This window comes from Impatiens glandulifera, chromosome 1 (genome assembly GCF_907164915.1).
Source record: "Impatiens glandulifera chromosome 1, dImpGla2.1, whole genome shotgun sequence".
Taxonomy (NCBI): domain Eukaryota; kingdom Viridiplantae; phylum Streptophyta; class Magnoliopsida; order Ericales; family Balsaminaceae; genus Impatiens; species Impatiens glandulifera.
This window is the reverse complement of record NC_061862.1, coordinates 47,805,825-47,816,371: the sequence shown is the minus strand read 5'-3', so window position 1 is coordinate 47,816,371 and position 10,547 is coordinate 47,805,825. Positions and strand designations below refer to the sequence as shown.

Sequence of the window (10,547 nt, the reverse complement as noted above, 5' to 3'; positions counted from 1 at the left end):
GGACCGGCATTTGAAGAGATATGACCAATGCCATGAGTAGTTTTAGTGTGTCCAGGACCGGCGTGTTCAGGATCAATGACTTGAATATTCATGTTATCCACCCTAGTTAGACCCAACTTTTTTGCAACCAAATTATCTTTTTCAGACCCAGCCAAGCGAAAACCGTTGGCTAACCCCATATTAGACCCGGCCAAGCGAAAACCGTTGGCTAACCCCTCATCAGACCCGGCCAAGCGAAAATCGTTGGCTAATTCTTCTAGTTTCATACATTCTTCACCTCTTATACCCTGACTTATATTCTGACCCAACTTATTTGTAGCTTCCATGAGATCCATACCCAAACCCAGATTGTCATTCATGATGTCATCAATCAACGAATCAATATAATTTCCAGCCAAGCTTTCACCATTGGCTATACCAATCAAGTTCAGTTCATCATCCTTTAGATTTGTATTATTAGGCTTTTCTAATTTAGCTGAATTTATTTCCATGAATAGCTCTAACTCAGATCCAATTTCTTCAGTGTTTCCAGATTCTATTAGACTATGTCCTTTAACAATTTCAGCTAGATGTGTAGGCTGTTTAGAAGATCCTGCAATTTTAGCCTCGGTTTCAGAATCATGTGCGCATTTAGTGTCTTCTGTCCAACCTTTTTCAAGCCTAGTACATAGTTTGGATATCTGACTTTCCATTTGATCCTTAGCAGGACAGGTAGATTTAGCATTCTGGTCATTAATGGAACCCGAGACTTTTAGATTTGCAAGATTTCTCATTGCAGAACAAGACTCTAAAATTATATCCTTCTTTGGACCTAATGGACTCTGAGCAGCTGATATCTCCAACCCTGTAGAGGCAATTTCAAAATGATCTATTTTGCCCAGTTTAGCATCCTCTCTAGCAGGACTGGTAAAATTTGTTTTTTGATCTTTCTCTGCACCTGAATTACCCAAACTGTTATGTTTTCCTGCTTCTGAAACTGACCCCGACCTTGTAATATTTTTTGAACCTATTAATTCTCGATCAACAGTCTTATTCAGTTCTGTCATACTTACCTCAATAGGAACACCAGTACCAACTTCAGTAGGATCATTCAAAACAGACATAAATCTCAGCATAATGTTTCACCCGATTTAGAAACAGACCCCAATTTTGAGCTTTCAATTGGACCCAATAAACCTGTACAATTTATGTCATTTTCCTGCATTACCTTAGAGCCTTTTTGACAGATTATCTCCAACATTGGGACCGAATTTTCAGCAAAAGCGACCTGATTGTCATCAATTTCAACAAGACAAGATTTCAAATCCAATTTCCCAACAGAATGACCGGTCAGGTCTAGGTACCAACCAGCGACTCTAACGGTCCATTCTGTGCAGCAAGTCCAGTAACAACATAATTTTCTAGAATTAAAGTCTTATCATTTCTATATGCAGTACTGTCTTTTCCTATCAATTCAATCTTAGCATTTCTATTATGAACATGCATATTGTTACAGTATGAATCCCCAATAGAACTATTCTCATGTAATTCATCAGCATGTGGAAAAGAACTCATACCCGATGATGTATTTGGCATATAATCAATAGGCGTATCTTCTTTGTTGTTTAGGACTTCATCCATGATTTCTGGCTTCTGCTTCCTGGGATTGTTAAGAGACCTGCGAGTTCGTCTATCAGACCTAGCCTTGCTGCTTGTCGACAGCCCCTTCAGCACCTTCTTAGGATCATCAGGGCGGACTTGAAGGACGCCCCTTGCCCGAGTAACTACACTGGACGGGCGCGTACCAGTCATTGGAAAGATCAAGCGCAAACTGCCTAATCTTCAAAGGAGCCACAGAGGTTGGAATTCTGCAGCAAAAGGTGGGCGCAAACAGCACGATTGGAAATCAATCGCACCGGAACAGGGGCTTGAAAATAATTGCTCAAACAAGAAAGGGTTTAAGCAATTTTGGAACGGTTTGTAGCTACGAAAGCTTCCTCCAGACCGAACACTTGACTCAAACGGCGATAAAGAAGTTCAATGGAGACCTACCCGCACCTCGCAGTGTGGTTTGATGTCCCGACCGAGGTCCGAACTAACCTGTAAACGAAAAGTGAGAAGAGGAGGGCGACCGACGCCGATTTGACGTCAAGTCTCTGCAGAAGCGCTGACTTCCGATGTAGAAGCGCGGTCGCGGAAAGAATCCGTGTCGTTTGTGTTGTTCGTGCCGATCGTGCCGAATGTGCCGATCGTGCCAATTGTGCCGATCGTGCCGAAAACGACCTAAGTATCCGATCTAGAAACTATAATCGTGATTTCTCCCGATTCCTCCGTTCAAATTGAAAATCCTTCGGTCAGATTGTAGGGGGGAAAGAGACGCACCTGCTGGAGAAATTTGAGATCATTCCGACGTCAAAAGCTCCGGCGGCGTTGATGTGCCGGTCGTGCCCGATGTGAGAAAAAAAATCTCCAGATAAAATTTCTCTCTCTCAGTACTAAATCTTACTTTTGACAATTGAATGCTTACATTGAATGTGAATAAAAAAGGCAAAAGATATATTTATATAATTCGTTGTTAAACTATAATGGGTAAATTGTTTACTTTCACTTATAAGAACTTGTTTGATGGTGGTTATTTGAGGATTTTTAGTGGGTTTTATAAATAAATAAGTTATTTGATAAAATAAAATAGGTTATTTAAATTTTTAATTTGTTGAATTTTTATAATGTAAGATTATTTTAATTAATAAATTAACTTGTTTAATTGTTAAAAAGTATATAATTTGATAGTTGAATTTTGAATAAAATTCTAAAAAAATAAATAACAATCCGAGATCTAAGAGCATCTCCAGCGCATGACCTTGTGACCGCATCGCGTGGAAAAGGACAGGTCATTGCTTTTTTTCATTTTTTGCATTGTAGATAAAAGTAAAAAGAGGGCAGTGCCCTTTATGTCCGGTCATGCCCTCCTCTGACATTTTCAAAATTATATAATATATTATATATAATATATTAGTTATATATTTAATTATAATATTTTTTCTTACTATTTTTAATTAACATTATAATAATATTAAATAAATATATATTCTAAAATTTTACTATAATATAGAATATTAATTATATATTAAATTATAATAATATTATAATATATTTTAAATTATAAAAATATTTTATATTTTATTATAATATAGAAATATTAGTTATATATTATCAAAAAATTTTATAATATAATAATATTAGTTATATATTCTCAAATTTGGTTTTTAATATTATAATATATTTTAAATTATAAAAATATATTATATTTCAGTTTATTTAATATTAGTTATATATATATTTAATTAATAAATATATATTTAATTAATAAATATATATTTCAAATAAATTAATATATTTTCTATTAATTATATTAACATGTTTTAAGGATGAAATTCTCACAATTTTCTAAATTTTCCTATAATATATAAGAATATAAGAATATTACTTATATATTTAATTAATAAATATATATTTTAAATAAATTAATATATTTTTTTATTAATTATATTAACATGTTTAAGGGTTTCAATTTTTAAATTTTCCTATAATATAGGAATATTATTTATAATAGTATAAATTAGTTATTTATTTAAAATAGTATAAATAAAATTCATTTTTAAATTATTTAGATAAGAGGGCGTGCGTAAGTATTGGAGTGTTTTGCCCAAGTACAATGTGTGCCCTTTTCTGCTGAGGTGGAATATAGATTTGACAAAATAAGAGGGCAGAGTTCTCGTGCGCTGCTGCTCTAAGTGAATTCAAAGAAGCATTTGCCATCATTCAGCATTGACTTTAATGCCACATTTCGATAGTAAATGATTTTGTCATACTTTGATGCAGCAGTGCCATGTGTAGCATTTAAATGCATTCGATAACCATACATAAATTGCAAAGTTATTGTACAATATTAATTAATGGTTAAAATGTCTAGCCAAATACAAATAACATTAATTAAGGGGTATTTGATTTTCTTCCAAAGTTGAAAATGCCTAGGCTTGATTATGCAATCGAATGATTTCATTGCATTAAAGTGATTTATTTTCTACAGATTGATTTTTCCAAAAATAAAAGGAACATTTTATATATATATATATATATATATATATATATATATTATTTTAATATCATGTTATCTCATCGTGATATTCATATTAGAGGTACAATATCTTTATTCGTTTTTAGTTGAGGGTTGATTAAAGTGAATTAACAAGTAACTACTATACATAACATAATAAAGGGGGAGATAAGAGTGATCTCATTGCTCAACCACATTTAGAATTTTGTTACGTCATAAGTGGATAACTAAGTGGAAATCACAAAATAAATGTTAATCACAAAAAATCGAAAAAGTAATACTGAAAGAGAACCATGTAAAATTCACAATGTTATTATGACGGAAATGCTAGTCAAGATCGTTAGGAAGCCATGGCAAATGTATTGAGATTTATGTAGATAACTGTTGATTTAAATATCTACAACTTTTTTTTTGTTTGAGTATTCCATTTGAGGAATTTTAAGAGGGATTTGTCACTTTTGATCTCTTAAGAACTATACTTACCACTTAATCTACCTGAGTGAGTTAAAAATTATATATAAATATACAATTTCCATCACAATGCTAGAGGTAAAGATTCTTCAATTGGTACCCGAAAAAAAAAACATAACTTTAAAATAACGGTGGATCACTTGGAGTTGTTTGCTCCCACATTTTGTTCCTGGAGATATGTGAGAGAGTAAATGATCTAATCCCATGATGAACATGTTGGTCATAGTTATACACTAATAATCTTTTATCATTTCATTATTTACTATTATTATTATTATATGATGTATTTCAAGCGTAAAGTACATCTGGATTCTAGATTAGTTGATAATTAATTGAAATTTTGTATGAGTCTGAGAAAAAGTATGAAAAGATGATAAAAGATACAAAAATAAATAAATGAAAGAATCACATGCATATAAGACAAGAGCACAAAGAGAACCATATCATGTGATGGATTTATGAGTTTTTTTTGTTTTGTTTTGTTTTTTAGGTCTCCTAAGTGAATTTGAGTTGTATTGCCTTAAAATGTGGTGACTATTTTGTCTTACTTTATTTGATTGTTTATCATAATTTATTTGTAATCTTCCAAAATATAAGAATTATTAAAAAATGATTTAGAGTTTATATTTATCTACATAAGATATAATGGTCATTTAGTCATTATGACTAATTGTAGTCTTTAATAATTAATAGTATGATAATTATCATGATTTAACTTTTTTAGTCCTCTCATTGATGATGCTCTCTTTAGCCTATCTTTGAGCCAATAATTATTTCCAATAATTTTATTTTATCATCTACTTAGCTCATTAATTCAGGGATATACTAAATTAAAATATACCCAATTCTCATACATCTAGCTACACCAAACAAAATTCAAAATATGTTCTTATCATTTTAACCACTCATTACCAAAAATGACCATGTCAACTCTAGCTAATGCTACTAAGAAAGTTGATATTCCCGTTAACTAGTGCGATCATGGTTGAAGTTCCATTCATGTTTTATATCAATTGTCAATGTAAGACTTGGAACATGCTCGAGACGATCCGGTACAATAACAAATTTTTAACTTATAACTTATACATTGGTTTTATACTTAGATACCAATTTTGCATTTTTGATGAAATCTTGATTAAAGAAAAAACATATGAGGTAGTACTTGTGGATTATTTAAAGATAAATGAAATACAAAAAAAAAAAGAAATTGAAATGGAGCAAATGGGAAAGGAAGAAGAAAGAAGACATGGTCATTAAGGCTGTGTATGATCAACCTTTTAAAAGAGGCTCCTCCGACTCCTCCCGACTTCTTCCCTCCCATGTATCCAAACGAACCTTAGCTTTCTCCACCTGGTAATTAAATATTTAATTAAAATATATTAAGATTTTTTTTTTTTGTTAGGGAATAATAAATATATGCATTACCTCTGTGGTCCAATTGGTGCGATATGTAACCCATATTAATATAATAGTCTGTAATATAGTGCCTCCCATCATCCCTGACCAAATTCCCTGCCAAATCCATTTTTAATTTAGAATAATTATGCAAATAATTACATTTTTATTGTAATATTAATTATATACCTTAGCACCAAGATTGCATGGAAAACCAAGGATAATACCCAAGGGAAGACCAATTACATAATAGCAACCCAAATTTACATATGCTACAAATGTTTGCCATCCACATCCCACAGCTACCCCTGTTATCATCATCATTATTATTATTTATTAATATATATGGATATGAATATAAAATTTATATATATATATATATACTTTACAAGTAACAACTAGTCAAAAACAATATTGTTAGGTAATGCCAACAAGAAGAAACCGACATGTTTCGATGGACATCATCTAGATGTTACAAACAATTCTTTAAATAAAATAAAATGAATTCAATTAATATAAAAAAAATATTTAAAAATTAATATTTTATTAATATCATAACCATTTTTTAAAATAAGAAATAAAAATGATTTTATTTACAACTCATTAGAATTGCTTAATTATGAAAAATATGTACATGAGAGACTAAAAGTCAATTCACTTTACAAAAAAAAAAACCTTTTAAAATAATAGATTTTGTTTTTATTTGATAAAAAAATATGTGATTAATTAGATGAATTTTTTAAGGTAACTTATCAGTCAACTTTATTGGCCAGTGCCAAAATCCAACTTGGTCACGTACTTCAGATTTGGAATATATCTCATACCCAACAATAAAACTTTTGACGGTGTAGGTAATATCTATTTTAAATATTTCTGAACTTTTAAAATGATCATACTACTTTTTTAAGGATAAAAGAGAGTAATAATGTATAGAAATTTTAACTTACCAGATAAAACAGGCTGAACTCCATTGAGTATAATGGAACAGGCCAAGAAAGGGGATAAATCTGCGACCGCGTTTGAAACAGTTATGCCTTCGGTAAAAATGTAACTGATGTAGTTTCGAAAAATGAAAACGATAATGGCCAATAATGTCGAAATGAAGAGTGAGCTCAGTGTTACTATCACCACCGAAAACTCAGTCGATTTCGGATGCCCAGCTCCAAGCTCGTTGCTTACTCTTACACTGTCAATCGCGGAACCACAATTTCATTACGAGTTCGAGAAGAAAAAATAAAAATAAAAAATCAAGAAAAGAGAGTTATATTAATTGTACCTAGCGGCTGCATTGAATCCCACTGAAATCATGTATACCCAACCAGTTATAGTGAAGCTGCGCATAAACAAAATTAACAGTTACATTTATATTTAAAAATAATATAAATAATTAATCAAGTGGATATACCTGAACTTGTTTTAATTGATTATGGAAAATATTAATGCCTTTAATTAATTAGATCATATAGTAAAAATTTCATATTTAAAATATTAAAATTATAAGAAAATAACATTTATAAACTTTTTCTATTAATAATTTAGCAACAACTAAAGCATAAAGTAAGTGTCATATCACACTAATTATGGACGGCTAATAATAAAAGTGTCGGTAAATCTTGTCTCATCTCACTAGGAAATATTTCGTTAGTTATTCTTAATCATCACCTCACTTATTTCATTAAACAAAATATTAAAATATTTTTTATTTTAAATTATTATTTTTATTTTATTTATATATATCAATACCTTTTAAATATTTTTACTAAAAATAATTATCATTTTCTCAAAATTATCAAGAACCATTAATTTTTTCTCCCTCTATATTTAAAAAAAAAAATCTAGATCCGCAACAAGGCCTTAGAGTCTTAATTAGAGATCTATTAAATAATTATTCTATAAAAATAAAGCATGTGGCCAATTGTTTAACTCGTTTATAATTTGTTTGTACGCACAAAATATAGTTTATAATTTGATATAGAACACTTCAAATATAAGTTATATATGAAAATTATTGATAGTGAGTAAAATAAAGTAAGAAAAACAAAACTTAATTTTTGTTATAAAAGACAATGTATGTGTATATTATATAACTAAACACTAATATAAGACTATTATTATTTATAAAAGATTGGAATACGATCATCCTTTTTGAACTCAGTTTAAACTATTACGACCATTACATAAATCCGACATTGAGTATGAACATGAGGTACGTCGATTTTGTCTATATCAATCACACGAGGTATGTTGATTTTGTCTATATCAATCACATGAGGTATGTCGATTTTGTCTATATCAATCATATCGTAAACATGGTATATTTCTTAGGGCAATTTCGCAGTTTGTACCTACCCATTGCAAGGTCATCCAAACAAAAGGGTCCAAAAGATGTTGTCAAATGTGCTATTAGTTTAATTAATGTCATAGGTACACTAATAAAGACTCATTGTTTAGTGTTATAGTATATATAAACTTATGTTTTCAATATTATAGATTCATGTCTAGTTTGAAAGAAAACTGAGTTGAGGGTTACATACCAGACTGAAAGAGAGTCCAAAGTAATCTCAGGATTATCGAGCAAACCAGCAACTAAGACAATGATTTGATAGTACCAAGTCTCCAAACACAACATAACACCCGAGGATGTTGACAACTTTAGAAAGTCCCAAAGACCGGTAAATGCTTGTATGTTGAACCCTGTCCAAGTGGCCTTACATCTACTACTAGTCAATATGTATACAAACTGCGCAACCACAACCACCCACCAAGAGAAACTTAGCGCCAACGACGCCCCCAATAATCCCCACCCGAGCTTATAAACCACCACCCACGTCAGCACCGTGTGCACCACAAGTGTCGCCGCCGATATCACCGCACTCGGCAACACTATACTCTGGGCCTAAACAAATCATTTTACAACTTAAATAACAAATTTGACAACTCTATCCAACTTTGTACATAAACTTACTTGGAGGAACTTCTGGATGGGGAAATTAACAGCGTAGGCGAAGATCTGAGGGATGAGACCGTAGAGGAAAAGGGCAGCGGCGCCAGCGATATCAGATGATTCGTGAAGGAGAAGAAGGATTGGTTTAGAACAAAGGTAAATAATGGTGAGAGGTATAGCGGTTAAAGTGAGAAGAATGATTGATCTTTGAAGATATACACCAAGCATGTCATGCTTATTTGCTCCAAATGCTTGTCCACATAGTGTCTCCACCGCACTTCCCATTCCTAACTATATATTAATTTAATTTATTATTATTAAAAGTAGTCTAATTGTTTTAATAGCTTATATGAATTATATATATTTGTACCATAACGCCATAGGCAAAGAGTTGGATGCCGTTGTTGCCAAGGGAGACGGCGGCGAGTTGGAGATTTCCGAGGTGGCCGCAGAAGATTTGTGTGATCATGGAAGTGACGTTGTTTAGTAAATAGACCACTATGGCCGGAGCTGCTAACCGGAAAAGGGTTTTTAGTTCTATGGCGGTGGCTTTTCTAAGGCGGTGGATGCGGGTGGTGGTGATGTCAGATAAGACGACTTCTAGATCAGAGCTTATCATCTCCGCCGCCGCCGCCGGCTGCATGTTTTTTCCACCGTCGTCGTCGTTATCTATACGGGAGTAATCCATAACAATTTCTCTTTCCTCTCTCTGTTTCTTATTTTCTTTCTTTCTTTCTTTGTAAATGAGTCTATTGGGATGCTATATATATAACAGAGTGATTGGGTTTGAAAAAGATAAGAATTAAAGTTGATTAATACGGTGAGTTTGAGCCAGCTACTTTTTATTTTTTTAGTTTATAGGAACGACAAAACCTTGTTTTACTCATAAACTTACTTGGTTGGATGGTTGATTGTTATTCTTTACTTCAAATTTAAAATCTTTGTAATTCAATATAAATATATAGAATAATTTCTTATTATTTTACCCTTATAATGTTTTGAAATGTCTTTCTATACCTGATTAGGTTTAATTTACTCTATAAATAACTAAAATGTTATAACTTATAACACCAATCATTTGTGTTGAAACTAGACATACATTTCTCTTATATACATGATGTATTTAATTTTTTTTTGTTTCTAAATCATATTGGGAATCTCACCACGTTCGTCTTCTTTAGTTTTTGTAAACGATAACACAATTGTTTCGCTCTATTTTCAGAAAACGATCAAAATGTTGTAAAATAAGACGGGGACGAGATGTTGTTCATTTGTCTTATCTATATTTAGATGTTGTGCCGTTACAATAAAAAAAAATATGAGAGAGGACGAATTAACAATAGTTTTATTTTAATCTGCAATATCATTGTATAGAAATGAATAATATAGTTATATCGTCATTTGAGAACAAGAATAAAGTTAACAAAAATTATTATCTAAACACGAAAATGAAGGTATGTCCCTGTAGAATTGTAGGATATAGGAAAAAAAAGGTGGATATATCCCTTTAATGAAAATTTTATATTGATCCATAATACCAATTATACTGTATAAGGTAAAAACATACCAATCAAATCATTATATAAAGGGCCAAGCATTAAATGTAAAAGAAAGAAAAACATAAAATACAAATTAGAGCAC

At 31.3% G+C, this 10,547-nt stretch overlaps 1 protein-coding gene across 1 annotated transcript; it reads right to left on the bottom strand.

The window, feature by feature from the left end:
* Nucleotides 1–5,624: 5,624 nt before the first annotated feature.
* On the bottom strand, nucleotides 5,625–9,635 carry LOC124920657 (protein DETOXIFICATION 40-like). Its single transcript, XM_047461197.1, has 8 exons — nucleotides 9,277–9,635; nucleotides 8,928–9,197; nucleotides 8,497–8,858; nucleotides 7,239–7,295; nucleotides 6,910–7,148; nucleotides 6,152–6,270; nucleotides 5,993–6,079; nucleotides 5,625–5,917 (listed from the first exon to the last, which is right to left on the bottom strand). Exons 1-8 carry the CDS (start codon nucleotides 9,592–9,594, stop codon nucleotides 5,837–5,839), a joined length of 1,533 nt encoding a protein of 510 aa, XP_047317153.1. The 5' UTR covers nucleotides 9,595–9,635; the 3' UTR covers nucleotides 5,625–5,836.
* Nucleotides 9,636–10,547: the final 912 nt, after the last annotated feature.